This window comes from Pteropus medius, unplaced genomic scaffold (assembly GCF_902729225.1).
Source record: "Pteropus medius unplaced genomic scaffold, Ma_sr-lr_union100, whole genome shotgun sequence".
Classification (NCBI taxonomy): domain Eukaryota; kingdom Metazoa; phylum Chordata; class Mammalia; order Chiroptera; family Pteropodidae; genus Pteropus; species Pteropus medius.
The window spans coordinates 2,278,480-2,298,824 of NW_024356249.1; the positions used below are offsets into that span (position 1 = coordinate 2,278,480).

The following is a 20,345-nucleotide window of genomic DNA, read 5'->3' on the forward strand; positions in this document are numbered from 1 at the left end:
CCGGACTTATTTCATGTCCCTTGGCTATACTTAGTAGTAGAATTGCTAGGTCCTATGATTCACTGACATTTAACTTTGTGAGGAACTGTCCAACTGTTTTCCAGATGGCTGCACCATTTTACATTCCCACCAGCAGTGTACAGTTCATTCCATTTCTCCACATCCTCACCAGCACTGTGATTTTTTTTTTTTTTTTTTGCCTTGAGGGTGAAGTAGTGGTATCTCATAGTGATTTTGATTTGCATTTCCTTAATGAGCCATGGATGCTAAGCATATTTCTCGTGCTTATTGACCATTTGAATATCTCTTTGGAGAAATGTCTATTCAAATCCTTTGCCCATTTTTAGGTTATTTTTCTTTTTATTGTTGAGTTCTAAGCATTCTTTATATATTCTATATACTAGACCCTTATCAGGCATATAATTTGCATATATTTTCTCCCATTCTGTGGGTTGTCTTTTCACTTTCTTGATAACGTCCTTTGTACAAACTTTTTAAGTTTTGATGAAGCTCAAAATTTAACTGGTTAGCTCTATATTGCTATCAAAGGCTGCTGTCCTGGGACAATTAGGAGGCAACAGGCAAATTTTGAGGGACCTTAGGAAGGAATGAGGTGTGTCATTTTGAGACGTGACAGAATGCAGGGTATGGGCTCTCCAGGCCAGTGGTTTTGAGAATCGTGTTCCGATTTGGGTGACCTGATGGCTGCAGAATTCACAGGATCTGTTACCACAGGCCGCGCTCTTGCTTTGCCTTTGTTGTACATAATAAATGAATTAACTAACGCCTGGAACTACCAGAATTTATGAATCTAGATGGGTGTCAGTATTTTCATTGTCAGTGGGCTAAGCTCCTTCCTTAAGTCCTCTTCTCAGTGCTCCCTTTTCTAACAAATATTTTGTTATGCCCTCTTCAAAATCTTGAACTCAAATTCATTGATGATATAACCTCCTATACCAGAAATGTCAAAAAAAGTTGATGTAAAGACTCAACTAGAATATAAAGAAGAAATTAAAAAGTGATTGATAATAAAATACTATTTCAAAATGTGCCTGCTCAAGCAGAGTGGCCTTAGAAGACAGAATGAAAGTTAGAGCATAAGCCAGCAAATCAGTACAGGTATATGATTGGCAGCTGAGATTCTATAGGGTTTGTGTAGATGAATGGTTCTCAAACTTCATTGAGCATCAGAGTCACCTAGAGGGCTAATTAAAACACAGATCGCTGTACCTCATCCCCAGTAGTTCTGATTCAGTGGGCTCAGGAATTTGCATTCTAACGAGTTCCCAACTGATACCAGTGCTGCTGGTCTAGAGGCTTAGAATACCACTGCTGTAGGCATTGTGATTTTTTTCCAAGGTAGTTGGCAACTGATAAACTTCCAAACAAACTAAATTTACAGAGTAGTTGTATTCTTGGAAAATTATGTCCAAACCATGCAAAAATTACTCTGTCATATAATGGAATTATAGCTTCTAGGCTCACATAGTTCATGACAAATTTCAAATATAAATGCCAGCAGAAATTTAAAAGTCCTGAGAAATGCAGGACTTCAGTATTTCTCACCATGTGGAACTGTCCTGCATTTTGCACCCCTGGCTCCTGCTCACGAAATGACAGTAGTACTTCCTAATCATAGTGACAATCAAAAAAAGCCCCCCAAACTTTCTCATATACCCTCTACAGGCAGTACTGCCTTTGTTGAGAACCATTGATCTATAGGATTTGTAGCTGACAGACTTCGAATTTGTGATTTCAGGGTTAAGCTCAAGGCTTTGTGCCTTTGAGCACACAAATGGGCACCACCTGAAAATTCAGTCTTTGAGTTTTTTTTTGTTTTTTTTTTTGACATTGTGTCATGGCACAACGAGGGATCAAAAGATGAAAAATATAAAGAAAATGGGATCTATATTGATAGCTAATTTTTATGTGCAAACGTATATACATTTATTTATATTTAAAGTCTTTATGTTTAGACTATGGACATTTCTTTCAAAAATTAGGCATCTCTTAGAAATGATTCTCACTTTGAAAGCATTTTTATGGGAAAACAAGCCATCATTTTGATTGCCGACATTTATATTTATATGACCAAAACCCTCCCTCATGAAGTGTGAGTCATCTGCCTTTTCCTCTGGGAGGCAGCTCTCCGGGTGAGTTCCTGATCCCCCTCCTCTTAGTCCCTAAGGGTCCTCATCACAGATACCAGGGAAGTGAAGTGCTCAGCCGGTCTCAAGGTTCACTTAACGGAAATGCGCTTGCCTCATTCTACCAGATTTGACTTGTCTCAGATTAAAATCTTTAGTATAAAGTTGGATTGTGTTTTGAAATTAAAAACTAAAACAGCAACAGCCACAAAAACCTTCACCTCTCCCGCACCATGATTTTGTCTAATTGGACCAATACATTTGTTTCCTCAAACTCAGCACAGAGCCTGGCATATCATAGGCCTTCAATAAATATTTGAATGAATCTAAAGATTGTATAAGACATTAACTTCTCTAGCACTGGTGGGTGAAATAAATTGATGTTGATAGTTTGAGTTTCTTATTTCTCAGATAGATATCACATTTGGTTTAAATATTGAGACATCACTGATTTATATACTTTTAACCATTTCAGGGTGGATTCATGCAGTACTCACTTCTCAGGACTGTATGGCTTTTGGGGGGAACTTTCTCCACAACCTAAACATTGGCATGCAGCTCAGGTTTGTGTTATCAGTATTTAAAGGATCTTTTACCCTTTCTTAAATAGGACTCTGTTTAAAAGTTTCAGAAATGTAAATTCAACAACATATTTTAATTGAGATATGATGGAGATAGGCCCTGAGAAATTACTAGGAATAGGAACAAAAAGCGTCTTAAAATATTGTCAGGACATCTTGATGCATTTCGAATCTAAAAACAAATAATGATGATAATAATAATAATGTATTCAGTTTGAGATTAAATATCTTCTCAGATTTCAAAATTTTATAAAAATGTATGGGCTTTCCTTTGGCTATTTTTATGGTTTGGGAAATGAACTAAATCCCATCAGGCTCACGTTTGACATATGGTACTAGGGAAAAGCAGCCCTAAGTTAGGATTGCTGTCAAGACAACCTGCTTTAATTTTGCTGTGGGTAAAAGATTAACAGCAGTTCTGTATTTGACCTTTAGGTAACTGTGCTCATGGTAGCCTAATGAGAATAGAATGTTATAGCAACATTGATTATGGTAAAATGAACCTTGATTGATAAACTGCATCAGAATTGGGAGAACTAGAAGTACCGAGTATGAAGTCATATATTTGGGCTTTCCTGAATGTGGTGACTCTTGTAACTTGGCTTGCCCATGGGGAACCCTAGATGCCGTGTGTCTGTGGAGTGATTACAAGAAATACTGGCTCTTACTGGACATGAAGCTTTAAGCTAAGGCAGCTCCTATACCTGCCAAGTGTGAATCTTGTTTCTTTATACCTGAGCTGCCCCTGAGGGGAAAGATGGCTCCTGGCTGGCTGTGTGGACTGCTGCAGAGACTCCCACAGAAGACTAACACTGTGGCAAGCTGCAGTTCCTGTCTTTTCCCCTTGACTAGTGCCAAGTGTGGTCTCGAGCTTGACTGCTCAGCAGAACCTAAAGAAGACCTGAGTGGGTGTTGCAGTGTTGTCCCACACATGGTGTCAACTTCTAAACACTTATCATAGTGGAACCCTCGTAAAATTCCTCCAGTTAAGACTAGGATAGAAATCCCGAGGCATGATTTTCTCTAAGGCCAATGTAATTCTTTAATATACTGTCAAATTTGTTAAGGTCGACCTGGATAAGATCACAATTCGGTCGTATCCAAATATGGTGTTAGGTAATATATACAGTACTTGATCGCTCTTATATGTCATGGCTTGCTTATTTATTTTCCTTAAGTTAGTTGCCTCCATTTAACTTTGAAATTTAATATTCAATTTGTTTAAATTTGTTTAAATTGTATTTATTTAGGTGTTATGAGATGGAAAAAAGGCTAAAAACACCAGATCTTTTCAAATTCCCTTTCTTTGAAGCCATATGTTGGTTTGTAGCCAAAAACTTGCTGGAAACACTGAAAGGTAATTAATAATCTGTACATTTTGTTGAGTTGATTTGATGCATGATGTTTGTAAATTTACTAAAAGCCATTGATAGAAAGAAAGGCCCTTTTTTGGTATGGTGTGGCTATTGCCCCTATTTTATTTTTTAAATGCTTGATCTCCCCCTGCCAAGAACCTTTTTAGCAAATTAGAGTCTCTAGTTTATAACCTTAAAAAGCAGTTATATGAAGACCTGCATCAGAACAGGTAATATTGAAAAATGTTCATTTCACCTAGGAGTCTTATAGCCCACACACATTGTCAGGCATATAAAAGTCCCTCACTTACAGAAATGTAATTTAAGCCAAGAGACAGTCACATAATATATGTTCCCAAATATTTACTTTTAAAAATTAAGGGAATAATTTTCATATCCCAAGAGAACCAGGTAGTGCCTGTGCCATCATCATTATGACCCACTATGTTGGCCAATATAAGGTACCTGTTAGCACAGACAAACTGAATGTCAGGCTTTGAGCCTGCAGTTGAGGAAGAACATTTTGATTTCTTTTGGGGAGGCGGGGAGGTTAGGAATATCGCTTTATTTAAACTTGAAAGGTACCTTTTTAATGTGGAATTTCAGATTTTAATGTTTTATCTTTTGGTTTAATCATCTTTGAGCCATCAAGTTAGAGACTAAATGTACCCTTGTACTTCTGTCCACTTTTTGCTTTTCATGCATTTCTGTCCATTAGAATGCAATACAGTTCGTCTTGTTTCTGTGTTGTCTTAACTTCTCGAGTCAGTTTGCGGATAGTGCTATTATTATAATTAACTCCCAGAAGAACAGATATAAACAGATTAAACTGTAAAGTCTGTTCTAAATATTTGTTTCGTTTTCTATTTAAAAGTTACTCAAGAAGAAAAGGTAAAATAAAAAGCAACAACCAATAACTAACTTCCTGGGATAGCATGCACAGAATGAAATGATAAAACTTATTTATGTATTTGCTTTTGCTCAAAAAAAGAAAAAGGCTCACTCTGTATGGAAGGAGAGACTAATAGAAGCCCGTGCCACACCTTTTAGCATAGTGGAGAGGTAGAGGTCTTGATGGTGGCACAGGTGTCTGTAATGGCGGAAGGGTCCATGAATGAGGAAGAACAGGTGTTGTCTACACACGCCCGTCTCTGCTCCAGAAATGCATTCTTATCCTGAATCCCTGACTTGGTCAATGTTTTCAGGTATTTCTCTTGGCTGCAGGAATGACACAGTGGATCATAGAGTGCCATATATAGTTTCCAGTAAAATACTGGATTTTAAAGTTTGTAGTCTTCTATCCAAGTAGAAATCTAGAAAAATAGAAACATTTTTAAATACTTATAAAAAGCACTTATAAATGTCCTTGTTATCTGGACATAAAACCCAATTACTTAACCTTCCAGATCATAGATTGGCAATTCAGTACTCAGTAAGTTCAGAGCTTTTTCCCCATCTTTTCTCAGTATTCTCTCTCTCTCACACACTCACACACAATACACATACACAACACACACACACACTGGGGTGAAGCTTTTCCCCTAATGTCTAAGAGGGGCCCATCAATCAACCTTTTAGAACAAATTAAGAATTTATCTGAAAGAAAATCTTGCCGTCTTTATTGCAGCCACAAGCAGCAGATCGCTTGGTCTTGGAATAACGAGCTAGCCTTTGTGTTAGGCCCTCGAGAGTTCAAAACTATTGAGGTCTGATCAAACACATAGCCGTATACATTAAAGACAAAAAAAAGGTTACCGTAAAAGGATATTTGTAGGTCAAGTTTTAAAATATTTTCATTTCATCAGCCAGATCAGTACAAGATACCTGGCAGTACCAGTGTGTCAATCCAATCCCACTAAGGCTAGAGCCCAATTACTATCATGCCAATTGCTGTCATCATAAGCCTTCATCCTGGAAGCAGGAATGGTGATCTTACAACCCCCCACGTTATGTTGTCCTTCCATCCCATAACTTTCCGCTGTGGCCTGTTATTTGCCAGCTGTCAGACTGTTGTTATAGGCTTATAAGATGGGTTAAGTAAGGGTGGGTGTATGAAACTTCTAACTGTATTTAGTGTCAGTAATAATGAAACGGTGAACCAATTTGGTTGGGGTTTACGTCAGTAAATCAGAGCAGAAGTGAAATCTTTCACTTTGGCTTCAACTTACCTGAGTCATAGACCACATCTAATATATTAATGTGAGTTTTAGATCATTAATTTGCTTTAAAAACCCAGAGGAGACATTTGCGTGTGTGTGTGTGTGTATTAACCATTACAATAGTGAAATACGTCGTGCCCATGGTCGATTGTGTTGATCACACAATGCATACACATACGCTCTCCTATAGTTTGGAGACTTATGACTGCCTCTCCGATCACCTCCACCCAAGGTGAGCAGGAGCAGCCATGCCAGTCTCTAGGCATGCCTATTATTGTTCTCATTACACCCTCCTCCTTCCCTTCTAGAGAGAACCACTATCTTGACTTTTGTGATAATCCTTTTCTTCTGTTTTATCACCTATGTCACCAACTAAAGTAGTTTAATTTTGTCCCTCTTATAAGAATAGCTTCATACTGACATTTTTTTGTGGCCTTTTACTCAGCATTATGTGTATGAGCTTTCTCTTAACTGGAGCATTTATTATAACGACACAATGTAATTCTCTTTCTTTTTCTTTGTTGCCTTTTCGGTCAATTGTTTCTTATTTCACTTTTTTCCTTTCTATTAATTTGGAAGTTATGCAGTTTGCTATTTGGTGATTACTGAAAATATAAAGTTAATCCCTTTATCTTCAACACACTGACCTCCTTTTCCTATTCCTCTTCCCTTCCCACAGAACTGAGAGAAGATGGTTTCCAGCCTCAAACTTACCTAGTACAGGGCGTGAAAGCACTGCATACTGCTTTAAAATTATGGATGAGAAAAGAAGTGAGTTTTCTTCAGTGAATTAATTGCTATTCTTTTATATGGCAAGGTCAGGAAAACAGAGTCCTTATGCTGTTGTGGCAACACTTGTGAGTAGCCGTGGTAGAGGGAATGGAAATTGTGCTTTAAATATAAGCTGCATTTTATCATCCACTCTATGCGAATGTACTGGTTTATGTTTATATTTTTGAGGATAAAGTACCTCAGTATTTCTTTAAGCTGGAAAAGAAAGTAAGTAATTCAGGTGTATCTAGGGTGTTGACTAAGAATGAATGTGTAGGTGTAAAATAATTATAAATAACTGAGCTCTCATAGTGTGCTAACCATTGTGTTTAGTCTTTATATCCATAATCTCATTTAATCCTTAAAGCAACAATGTGTAGTCTGGGTGCTATAGTTCTTCCCATTTACATATAGGGAAACTGAAGTTCAAAGAGTTTAAGTCACTTGCCCAAGATAACTGATGGAGCTAGCACTTAAGTCTAGGTCTCGGATTGCAAAACCTATGCTCTTATCTCTCTGCTAGACTTCTGTAAAAATGAAAGAAGGTCAAGGTTCAAGCAGGGGCTTCCCATTTGCACGAAAATATTGTCTAGTTGTTTGCGTTTGAGTCCCACCTCCCCTAAGAGGTCAGCCCAGATTCCTTTTTGGGATTAGTATGTGCTTCCATAGCATATTACTTGTACCAGTGGACTAGGATTATTTCAGTGCCTATGTTCCCTCTTTCAAATCCTTATGTATTATGAATTAAATGTTAGGCTTAATTAGTTACTAATTATAATAGTAGTTAGAAATAGAGTAGGCTTTGAGATAAAGAGTGTGAGGTCACTACTCTATATAAAGCAAAATTCTCTTTAACTTAGTCTAAGAAGATTCTGTAAGGTAATGAGAATCTTTTTAGAAGGTGTCACACCAAGTACAGGAACTCTGAGACCTGCCTGATTAATATTTAGCTATGTCCATAAACTCTGGAAAACCCAAAAATTGGTTTAATAAATTGGTTTTTACATATTAAAGTGTAAATAACTTTGGTTGTCTTGTCTTTGTTAATCCAAATACAGCTTGTATCTGAACATGCCTTTGAAATTCCAGACAATGTTAGACCTGGACATCTCATTAAAGAACTTTCTAAAGTAATTCGAGCAATAGAGGTAAGAGTAGAAACTGTTATCTAAATGCTTGGTCACTGTCTGCTTTGAGAAGCAAATCTACCGCTGCACTACAAACTTGAAAGCTCGTATGCACTTAAAAATAAATGGAATGAGCTAAGACTGAGAAACAGTCTCAGGTTTTTAGGCTTCTGAAGTCCTAGAGAGAAAATACTGTATTATACTGAATAAGGAAGCAGTTATCAGGTTACTCCAAAAATAAAAAATACAGAATAAACAAAACGTTCAGATCTAGTTCATTTCAGCTATCTGAAGAGGAAAAATGTAGAGTAGAGAGAAAAAGAGAGGAAATGTAAGGTGAGTGAGTGGAGCTGGGTGAAGCTGGGTTGGAAGGAGGGGTGATGTCAGTGGGGTGGGGCAAGGAGGGCCACTTGATTGGAAATATTAGAACAACTTGATTAGATAAATGCCCTTTGATAAAAGTCCACAAAATCTGAGAATAGATGTTTTAATTAACGAGGCGCTCTTCCAGTTATTAAAGAAAGGAGGTTTTAATTCAGGAAGGTGGTCCTATTAGTGTCTAGCCTGAACTGAAAGGAAACTAAGTGGAGAAACGGAGGCGAACTTGTAAGTTGACAGTTTAGATTAGGTCTGTGTTTCGAGAATGGGAAGAGGGATGCATCTAAGAAAACCAAAAGGTTGGGTTTAATATCCTTAGACAGAATAGTTCATGTAATTCCCAATATGTCCAGATATAGTAGAAAAATATTTTGTTTTTTAAAGAGTGATAGTAGTTGTATAGATTTTTAATCAAAAGTCACATATATAATCTTATATATGTAAATGTATAAATGTATAAATCTCAAATATAGCAACCCAAACCTAAGAGTAAACTCAAGAGAGGTGTGGGTCTATTTGCAAAAACTATAAATCTTTACTAAGGGAAGTAAAACAATAGTTGAGTAAGTGGAGTGTCATTTCTGAAATATGTCACCTCTAAATTAATGTCACAAATTTTAAATGGTGAAATATCCTTGGAAGAATAATTGGACAAAAATAGCCGACATAGTATTTTTTTTTTCATTGAAGGATAGAGAGTACAGAAGGCAGCAAGATGGCCAGTAGAAAAATGTGCAAAGAAACAGACAGGTATTTCACTAAAGAAGAAATAAAAATGGCCAGTCCAATAAAAATATGAGAAATAGTCTCCATATGTGAAAAACTATTCAAGCACATTTTGCCAAATAATTTATGATTTCATATGATCATTTATCAAATTGGCAAAAATAAAATTCTATATTCTAGCCCTGATGATAGGAGTACAGATTAGTTTATGCTTTCTGAATGTTCCATCCCTTGACCTGGCAGTTTCATTTTAATCTAATAAAGTAAATAAGAGGGTTCCAATAAAACTTGATAGATTGAACATACGTACTTACCACTATCACCTCTTGGGACCAGAATGATAGTAAAAGAAGACATCTCCCAAAACGAAGAGAATAATAGAGATGAAGATTCCAACAAAATTTTGGAGAAGAAATGTACAAGTGGTCACTGATTTAGCAGCCCTAAGAACTGAAACCTGTGTGGGCAGTGGGGGAAGGCAAGGAGCAGGTCTTACTTGTACAGAACCTTCAAAATGCTCAGGAGTTAGGGACACGGGACCCTCTGAATGTGAGAGTGGAGGTGGGATTGAAAATAAGATTGATTGAAGGCCTATTTAAGACACGAGTTGATCTCCAACTCCCAGCCTTAACACATGCAGACAATTAGAGGTTTAATTATTTGAGAGGTTGAACTTGAGACTGTGGACTTTGGGGCACTGAGTCCAACTGAGGGAGATGGGTTCCACACTGAAAACAAGAGAATTAAGTGACAGTCTACATAGTGAATGATTCTTCTCCCGCTTGACTCCCCAAAAACTGGCAGTCTGGCCTGTGCCTCCCAAGAAGACCTACTGATACTGACAGTTTGAAACCTTCCAGTAGATCCCTACTGGATCTGCTGGACCAAGACAGATCTCTACAGTGAAACCCACCATTTGACAAAGCTCCACTCACACAGAGTTCCCAGTTAGCTTTTTTCTTTTTACATATAGTGGAAGTGTATAGATTGTAAGGAAATTTGAGTTTTGACAAATGTATACACCCGTCTAACCAATATCTCAGTTGAGATGTAAATAATTTTTATCACCCCAGAAAGTCCTTTCTTGTTCCCTTCTAGTCAGTCTTTGACTACTATAGGTCACCACTGTTTTGACTTCTGTTGCTACCATCATAGATTAATTTTGTCTGTTCAGATAAAGGCAGTCATTGAGTATATACTATTTTGGTGTCTGGCTTCTTTCACTCACATTATACTTTGGAGTTTCATCCATGTTGTTGTGTGTGTCACTAGTTTTGTTTGTTTGTTTGCTGAGTGGTATACCACTGAATGAATATACCACAATTTGTTTTCTGTTCTTCTGTTAATGGATATTGGGTTATTTGCAGATTTGGCCATTATGAATAAAAATGTTACAAACATTCTTATATGTCTTTTTGTGTTAAATATATGTTTTCATTTTTCTTGGATAAATACCTGGAAATAGAGTTGTTGAATCACAGGACAAGTGAATTTTAACTGTGAGAAGCTGCCAGTTTTTTTAAATGGTTGTAATTATTCCACATCCTCACCAGGATTTGGTGTTTTCAGTCTTGTTAATTCTTGCTATTCTAGAGAGTATGAAATATTATTTCATTGTGGTGTTAACTTGCATCTTCCTGAAGATTAATGAGCACCTTTTCTTGTGCATGGTATTTGTATTCTTTTCTGAGGTACCTGTTTTGAAGTTTTTGACCATTTAAAAAATTACGTTCTGTTATTGCTTTGTAGGGAGTTCATGCTATTTTCTGGTCACAAGTTCTTTGTCATTTAACAAGCATCTATTCATATATATGTGTGTACATATAAATTATCTTGTCAATTATCTTAAAGGTACCTTTTGATGAGCAGAAATTTTTAATTTTGAAGTTCAGTTTATCAGTTCTTTTTCTTTTATAGTTACTGTTATTTTGTATCCTTGCCAGGAATTCTTTATGCACCCCAAGGTCTTGAAAATACTCTCTTTTTTTCCTCTAAAAGCTTTTATGTAAATGGCCAATCTTGAATTTTTGTATATTGCATAAGATAAGTCAAGGCATTTCCCCCCTATGATTATCTAGTTTTCTTAGCACCAAATAGCTCTTTAATACTTCCCTTTTAAACTGCATAGAGTCCATGGCCATGCCACCCTGAACAAGCCCGATCCCATCTGATCTCAGAAGCTGAGCAGGGTCGGTCCTGGTTAGTACTTGGATGGGAGACCACCTAGGAAGATCAGGTGCTGTAGGCATAAAAAGTAAAAAATAAGGGATTGTAAGCTAACAAGGTCCTTGCAATCTGTGAGGTCAACCAAGGGTTCGCTTGCCTAAAAAAGTAATTAAAAAAAATAAATAAATAAAATGCATAGAGAGCCCAGAAGAATTTTGAAGACATTGACCAAAAATAAAGGAGAAAAAGTATTCAAAGGAAACAATAAATAAGTCTTTCGCCCAAAACTCAAATATAATTGATATTCTTAAGAGAAAAGAGTAAATATAGCCTCCATGAAAAAAGGACAGGAGGCCATGACAAAGGAGCATTCAAAGAAGAAAGGAGAGGGCTTCTTGGAAATTAGAAATATAATAAGAGCAAAATTTAGTAGAATGGGTAGAAAATAAATTTGGAGCAATCTCTCATAAAATTAAAAAAAATAGGACAGAAAAATTAGAAGGTCATTTTATACAGTCATCGTCAAAATAGTAGGAGCTCCAGAAAGAGATAACAGAGAAAATAAGATTATTAGCGAAATAATCAAAATGTTTTAGAATTCAAGGATATATCTATCTTCCCAGATTGAGAGCCCTACAAAATGTCCAGTACAGTGGGTGAGAAAGACCTATCTATGCCAAGGCTCGTCATGGTCAGACTTTAGAATACATGTAGCAAAGTGTATCCTAAAGAGCACTAGGGAAGATAGTATGATTCATATACAAAGAATGGGGAATCAGAATATCAAATTTCTCAACAATAACACTGCAAACTAGAGGACAGTGGAGCAAAGTCTTTAACATTCTCGGGTCAGGGGACGCCAGCATACAAGTCTGTACTCAGCCAAGTCATAAATCAAATGTAAAACAAAGATGTCAAAGAGGCAAGATCTCAAAACACGTACTTCCCATGTGCCCTTTCTCAGGAAACTAAAAGGATGTGCCACTCCAAAAAGGGAGTAAACCAAAAAGGAGGGAGCCCTGGAATGCATCTTTTAACAAATACTGAGTACCTACTGCATGCTCTGTACCATCTAGGATGGGCATAGAGCAAAACAAAGCTCCCGCCCATGGAGCTTAATAGAAAGAGGCTAGCCATGAGTATATATCAGCAACTTTAATATATCAGGAACTGACAGTGCTATGAAGAAAATTAACAGGGAACTGATTAGGGAGTGATGGCCAAAGATGGTGGAGGGGGTTGCAGTTTTATGCGGTGGAGTGGGAGCAGGTTGGGAAAGGTCTCTGATGACATGTATAGGCCCAGAGAGCAGTCAGGCCAGGGTGGGTCAGGAGAGCCGTCCTGCTGGTCATCAGACATTCAAATTTAACTGAGCATCTTGTACTTTATCTGCAAGCTGATCCAGGAAGGATGTTGCCAAAGAAAAATATAAATCCGATAGATTACCTAAATGTGTTTAAATGTTAGCATTCTTCTGGTGGAGAATTTGAGGCTCAATTAGTGATAAATACATAGAAAACAAGCTGATGGAAAGTGATGCAATTATAAACTCAAAGGAAAAATTAAAAGATATAAAGGAAAGGAAATGTAATAGTATGTTACATGGCACTGGGTTATAAATAATTTTTACTGAGCCCAATTTAAATACTGAGTATTGAAGGAAAAGGATGTAGGTGTACATTTAGGAGAGGTATGTAAGGATTAAGACTTCTTCTTGCATAGGAATTCAGTAGTATCTAAAGTTGAAAAACCAAGAAATAACATGTTATTTAGAAATTCGGAGGCAAGTAACTGGGGGAAAAAAACAACAAAAATAGCTACAAGAGTCGCAGGTGCTGGGTATATACCAAAAGAACTGAAAGCAGGGACTCAAACATATGCACAGGCATGTTAATAGCAGCATTATTCACATTCAAAAGGTGGAAGCAACTCAAGTGTCTGTCATCAAAGATCGGGTAAACAAAATGTGCCATTTACACACAATGGAATATTATTCAGCCTTGAAAAGAAGGAAATTCTGATACAGGCTACAACATGAATGAACCTGAAGACGTTATGTTAAATGAAATAAGATAGTCATACAGGGACAAATATTGTATAGTTCCACTTATACGAGGTTCATAGAGTAATCAAATTCATAGAGAAAGTTGAAAAGTGGTCGCCAGGGGCTGGGGGTAAGGAGGAATAGGGAGCTATTGTTTAATGGGTACAGAGTTTAAGTTTGGGAAAATTAAGTTCTGGAGGTAGATGGTGATGGTTGGACAATGTGAAATGTGCTTAATGCCACCAAATTCTATACATAAAAATGGTAAATTACACATAGGTTACCGCTTATGTGGTACAAAATTATGTATATGTTACTACAGTTTTTTAAAAAGCTGCAAGTGGTTGCCTCTGGAGAATGAGAATCAGGATGGGGAAGAGTAGACTGCTACTTTTCATAATATGCTTATAGAATTTTAATTTTCAAAACTACACAAATGTGTGACTTTGCTTTAAAAAGCAATTATTGATCTATGCAACTATATAAGTAAAAAAATGTTCATCATAGGAAAGAACTAGAAGCAGCCTAATAACTACCAGTAAGCTTAGGTCGGTCAGTTATGCTATATCTATACAGCGGAGTATACTACACAGTCTTTACAATGATGCTAAAAATCAAGGAGATACATTCACAGTACGTTACGTCGGGGAGAGAAGGAAATAAAGGTCTCAGAAGGTCTGCTTGTCTTATGAGTTGGTCTCTTTGCTTATATAATTAAACTGAATGGTTTTTGTTTTCGAAAATATTTTTATGAATGATTACTTAGGCATGTTCGTAGCCTTATCATAAAAATATTCTGAATTTAATTCCTAAAGGAGGAAAACAGCAAACCAGTTAAATCTCAGGGAATTCCTACTGTGTGTCCAGTTTCACGATCCTCAAATGAAGCAACTTCCCCGTACCATTCCCGACGAAAGATGAGGAAACTTAGAGACCATAATGTTCGAACTCCTTCTAACCTAGACATCCTGGAGCTACACACGAGGGAGGTCCTCAGAAGACTGGAAATGTGCCCGTGGGAAGAGGCAAGTACTGTTTCATGATTACAAAAGAGACTTGGTGGTGCTTAAAATTTCTTTAAACGGATAATAAAAAGAAGACAGTCTAACCATTCCTGTTATCTGACCTTCGCTGAGCCTTGTATGGTGGGCAGTACCTACGCCCGTGACGGGGTGGTGCTTCAGCTTTCTGGGCATCCGTGTAAAAATAGGATGACTAGATCTCATTCATTCACTGACGTGTTTTATTGAGTGTTTACCAAGTGCCAAGCTCTTCTAGGCTCTGGAGGAGATCTCAGAGTAAGCATATTTATGTCCATACCCTTCAGTAGCCTCCATCCTAGCTCAAGTTGGAAGGATGGGAGACAGGGACATATGTTAAAGTAATATAATTTCAGATAATATGTGTTACAAAGGTAGCTAAAACAGTAGAGCAATAGAATAAAGGGGTTTGGGGTGGCCAGCTACTTTAGCTGCTCAGGTGGTGACATCTGAACTGATAAATAATGGGCAGAAGTCAGATAGATACACAGATTTGAGGAAAAGTATTGTTTGCAGAGGGATGAACAAGTGCAAAAAGCCTGTCCCTCACCCAACAGCATCAGCATGAGTGACTGTTAGACTGGGAGATTTAGAATAAACCCATTAAAGTTTGAGAAATGCTGGCCTAATGGACAAAGGGGAGAGTTGGGGGGGGGAGCAGTAATGAGATCAATGTAGGACCTTTGTAAAACATGGTAATGAGTTTTCAATGAGATCCGTATCATCCATAATTTTACATCTTAAGTAGAGGGTAGGCAATTAATTGAAAATGAACAAGATAGCGGTATCTAAATTAGTATTTTAAAAAGTTATATAGAAATTATAACTTTCTTAACTATTTTAAATCATAGATAATTGTATTTGTACTGTTTTAAGATTTTGTTGCTATTCTAAACCTCCTTAACCCTTAGCCATCTGGAAGAAGATTTAGCATATTATGAAGGGTTCTTTTATGAAAGAAAAAAATGACCACAAGAAGGAAGTATTCATGTATTAAAAACCAGCTACTGTGTGCTTTTATGTCACACGATGGCCTTTGTTCCTAGAGATAGCAGTGTGGTGACCTGTAAGTTGCTGCCAGTGACTGGTGGGAAGACTAGGCATTAGGTCAAAGACAGAGTGACTGGGAAAGACCAGGCAGCTGGCACTGCAGCAGAAAGAAACAAGGGAAGGAGAATTAAAATACATTAAGGCAGTGCTTCTCCAGCTTCCCAGCTTTTCAGCTTTGAATTGTCTTTGAATTCGCTTTATGCAAATTTTACGTTCTGCTTCCTAGAATGTGTGCTATTGTTGATGGCCCTGCAGAGAGAGGAACCACATTCCTGCTTTGGTTTTAGGAACCATTTAGTTTTAGTGCAACACCACTGCATGTTGTCTGGCTGGCAGCTGCCCAGCCCAGTCTGGGATGCAGGGCCCCGGCCAGGAGACGGTGGGACACTGTATTCTTTTAGTCAAGCAGGTATCTTTGAGGATAGAAGTTAAATAAGTTCTGTTTTTATACTTTAAGGACATCTTGAGCTCTAAACTGAATGGAAAATTTAACAAACATCTCCAGCCATCTTCCACGGTGCCTGAATGGAGAGCGAAAGATAATGATCTACGATTACTGCTGACAAATGGAAGAATAATTAAGTACGTAAACCAGATCAAAGTATCAGACAGATTCGTTTTCAGGGAATTCCTTCTGTTCACTTAATCCCCACTCCATACTGCCACACAGCTGACTGAAACATGGGGAACATGTCTCAGTGTCTGTCCATTCTGTCTGCAAATTGAGGGGGCAGAGGGCACTGTTTGGCTGCACAGATGCACTGTTTTCTGACGATTATTCCACCCCCGCTCCCCCCCCCCACATACAGAGATGAAAGACAACCCTTCGCAGATCAAAGTCTTTATACAGCAGATAGCGAAAATGAAGAGGATAAGAGAAGGACAAAAAAGGCACAAATGAAGATGGAAGAGAGTTCAGGAATAGAGGGGGTGGACAATGAAGAATCGCAGAAACCACTTAACAGTATGTTTGTTTTAATGGTCATTTTAAAGGTCTGCTCATTACTAATGTGATAATATGTGATGTAACTTGCTAATTTTAAAGTTCTTATATTTGTAGTAGGATTGAAAATGCTTGCATTTCTAATACTCTTTTGAGAAATCTGAAGTATTTCTGAATCGTTTATCTGTTACAGAAATGCTGAGCGTGAATGCCAGGAGAGGTATTATTAATGATGAGGACGTGTGTGAGTCAGTGACACGCTCATCTAGTGACAGTTTTTACAAGAGTCACATGAAAGCTCATGCATTTTATGGACCGCTACTCCAAATAATAAAACAGTTGCAAATTCAGTGCAATTTCTTATATAATTTTAGCTGACATGTATGTGGGTTTCAGAAGTAGAAGACATATAATTGGCTGGCTGATCTGAAGCTATTAATAATCCTTATATTGTTTTACAATTGCCTATTGACAAGAGAGTCTCTACTTGGTTATTAATTGGTTATCGTCAGTGTGAAAAATAGTAATACCTCCTGGAGATCTTCTTTGAATGAAGTATTAATTTCTCAGCACTTTTTAGGGTCTTCACATACCCTTCTATTTTAAGAAGTAGTTGCGTATTTTGGTACTCACCAAGTAAACGTTCCAGGTAGCTAATATTATTAAATCCATGTTGAATACCTTACCTCAGTTCCTGCTAATTTTAGGTGAATTCCGTATTGCTGCAGTTGGTAACTGCATTTGCTCACGTGCCCGGGGAAAGATGGTTAAGGAAATGCATCCAACAGTTGCCGTGTGGTAGCGCCACGTAGAGGAGAAAGGCAGCGAGCACTGAGGCCCAGTGTCCAGGCCTGTTGCGTTCACTCTCTACTCGAATGCTCTTTAGGTTTAGGGGAGTTGCCTTTTTGTTTTCTCCGGAGAGAAATAATGCAAAGGGGAGAGTAAAAAACATCTTGTAGCTTATTATACCGTTGGAGGGTTTTTTTTCTGGTAAGAAAGATATTAAAAATTTCCAGATGAGGAATATATAATTATGTTCAGTAAGTTCCAGAAATTGTTTTAGAATGCACTGCAGTCCTTCCTTATCTTGGTCAATTGGGGAGAAAATCCCGGGCAAAGAAAAATGAAGAAGGCGAAGCAATGAAAAAGGAGGATAGAGCAAGGGCGACGGAGACACCACGGAGCTGGACAGATTTTCGATATCACCCTGTTCATAGAATTCTCATGACCTTCTTTCTCTCTGTCCCCTTCTCAGGGTTTTTTACAAGTGTGAAATCAGAACTCAGGAATCGATCATCAGAATATTCTGATATTTCTGATTCAGAAGACTCTGGACCTGATTGCACTGCACTGGTATGCCCCAAAGCCTGTGACTTGTGTCTGTTCGATGTAAAGTTGAACCCTACTTTCCTTCACCTAGGAGATAAGTGAATGACAGCGTTTCCCAAAGTCTGTCTTTCTGACCTTTGTACCACAGGGTCTTTCCCTGTAGTGGTAGTAATTACACGCACGCACGCGTGCACACACACACACACACCCCATCGTGTGACTATTAACATTTGATAACATAGCTTTTGTCTGATTTTAGAAAGAGTGGAGGGAGATACTGCTCTTAAGTTTCTCTTATTTCTCATAGGTTATATTTCCTTTTACCATAAAGAAAACCTGTACCTGTGTATTTTTACTAACGAATTATGTTACTATAGTCACTAGAAATTTTCACATATTTATATGAAATACAGAAATAATTCCATGATAATTAAGACTCTTACTTTCCCTAGATGGGCAAAATGTCTTTTGTTGGTTTGTACAGATTTGATCAGATTTCTTATATAGCTTTGCTTCCATTATTTATTATCTCAGAAAAATAATTTTACCACTGAAGAGTCTGAAAGTTCAGGTGATGAAAAGAAACAAGAAATAACATCAAACTGTAAGGAGGAGTCTAATGTGATGAGGAACTTCCTTCAGAAGAGCCAAAAGCCATCTAGAAGTGAAATTTCAATTAAAAGGTAGGCTTGCTGATGGTAATAGTAGTCTCATAACATTGTGACGTAAAGGATATGAAAACATTTTTTTGGTTTTAAATTTTATCAAAAATGTCATTGGAATAAATAGGCTCTTGTCTCTTTGGCTCTCTGCTCCACAGGGAATGTCCTACCTCGACGAGCACAGAGGAAGAAGCTATTCAGGGCATGCTGTCTATGGCAGGGTTGCACTATTCCACGTGTTTACAAAGGCAGGTTCAAAGCACAGACTGCAGTGGTGAACGAAACTCTCTCCAGGACCCCAGCAGCTGCCACAGCAGTAACCACGAGGTTAGGCAGCTGTATCGCTATGATAAACCAGTGGAATGTGGTAAGAAACATAACTGATCAGTCTCTAGAAAGTAACCCATGACTCCCACTTTAATTAATAGCTATATAATCCTAGTTAAAGTTAGAGATTATGAATAAGAACTGTTCATTGTGCATTTTTACTTGGAAATGCTACTAAGCACATTGGCCAAAAAATACATGACGTTGGAAGATGACACAGTCTAAGAACTCAAAATGTAAATTACCTGGGATTGAGAGTGGTGTTCACCAGCTTAATTTTATCATTGCTGTTGAAAGATAGTATTATTTCTCTTTCGTAAGTTGATCAGAGTGGAAGGAATATTGGGTCCTTTAAACAATCTGCTGACTTGAACAATGAGCCTGTTTTCCTTTTATGGGAGGGAAAGCAGGTTTTGAACTGTTTCTGGCTGAGCATATTCTCGTTCCAGCTTGAAAAGGAAGTTTTAGGAAAGAGAGGACACTCAATGACAGCCTCAGTGATGCCACATAGCATTTTCTTCTCTGTGCCTTTAGGGAAAAGTTTCGTTTCCCTAAATGTCTGAGGAGGACTGGGGAGAAAATGATATTATTTAAAAACCAAGTTCCTATTATACCAATTGCGTTCATTCTCACGTAGTTAAATGTCAACTCTGTACTAAGAGTTTGACATCCATTTCACTTAATTCTTGAAACAACATTTTTGACTTTACAAGTAAAGGAAATAGGACTTAGTGAAGTAAATTTAATTTACCCATACTAACATAGCTTAGTGTTCAGTAGTGTTGGAATTTGAACCCAGGACCATCTGCTCTCAAAATCTTCACTTATTATATAAGAGGAAACTGAGGTTTAGAGAGATTAAATAACTTGCCTAAAAATGCATTGGTAATGGAAGAACTCAAATTCAAATCTAAATTTGTCTGTTTTTCTACTATATCATTCTGTCTTCCGATAGTCTGTTTGGTTTCTTGAAAAGAAAGATTTTGTGGAAATACTACAAAATTCAGGCAAACATATGCCTTTATTCTATATGGAAAAATATATCTTTTTTAGAGAGCGTATATTGCATTTGATTTCACATCTACAACAGATGGCCATAGAATTTTACTCTAGATCTTCAGCATCTGGCACAAAACCTGTCATATAAAGACAGCCTTTGAGAGAATTGAAAGAATTAACATGTAAGATGGTGAGCTGATGACTGTTTTGTTTTTGAGAGGGAAGGGAAAGTGGTGAACATATATGAATAAATATTTAAAGAGTTAAATACTCATTTTTAATAAAAGGCCAACACAAATTTCCTTTCAATTTTAAGCATTTGGCTAACTTTGTTCTTTAAGATCAATTTTGTGTGAAGGAAATTTAATTAATACTTCTCTTTAGGATACCATGTCAAGACTGAAGATCAGGACTTGAGGAGTTCTTCCTGGATTAAACAATTGGATTCAACTTCCAGATTTAATCTTCAGGTATATTCAAGGTTTGAAACATTAAAAGGAGTTATAGAATTGTCATTAACTATGTTGTTGCTTTTTTTTTT

General features: G+C 37.3%; 1 protein-coding gene and 1 pseudogene across 2 annotated transcripts in view; both read left to right on the forward strand.

Moving 5' to 3' along the window:
* The window catches only part of KDM7A (lysine demethylase 7A), a 65,464-nt gene that overhangs the window by 35,741 nt on the left and 9,378 nt on the right, over positions 1 to 20,345 (forward strand). For both annotated transcript variants that reach the window (XM_039861049.1, XM_039861050.1), the window contains exons 8-18: positions 2,623 to 2,710; positions 3,979 to 4,085; positions 6,922 to 7,013; positions 8,072 to 8,161; positions 14,270 to 14,479; positions 16,002 to 16,126; positions 16,354 to 16,508; positions 17,743 to 17,840; positions 18,351 to 18,499; positions 18,637 to 18,845; positions 20,189 to 20,274. In XM_039861049.1, coding sequence (XP_039716983.1) covers positions 2,623 to 2,710; positions 3,979 to 4,085; positions 6,922 to 7,013; positions 8,072 to 8,161; positions 14,270 to 14,479; positions 16,002 to 16,126; positions 16,354 to 16,508; positions 17,743 to 17,840; positions 18,351 to 18,499; positions 18,637 to 18,845; positions 20,189 to 20,274 — 1,409 coding nt within the window. The remainder of the gene's footprint in view (positions 1 to 2,622; positions 2,711 to 3,978; positions 4,086 to 6,921; positions 7,014 to 8,071; positions 8,162 to 14,269; positions 14,480 to 16,001; positions 16,127 to 16,353; positions 16,509 to 17,742; positions 17,841 to 18,350; positions 18,500 to 18,636; positions 18,846 to 20,188; positions 20,275 to 20,345) is intronic.
* LOC120601279 (uncharacterized) lies at positions 11,374 to 11,492 on the forward strand (annotated as a pseudogene).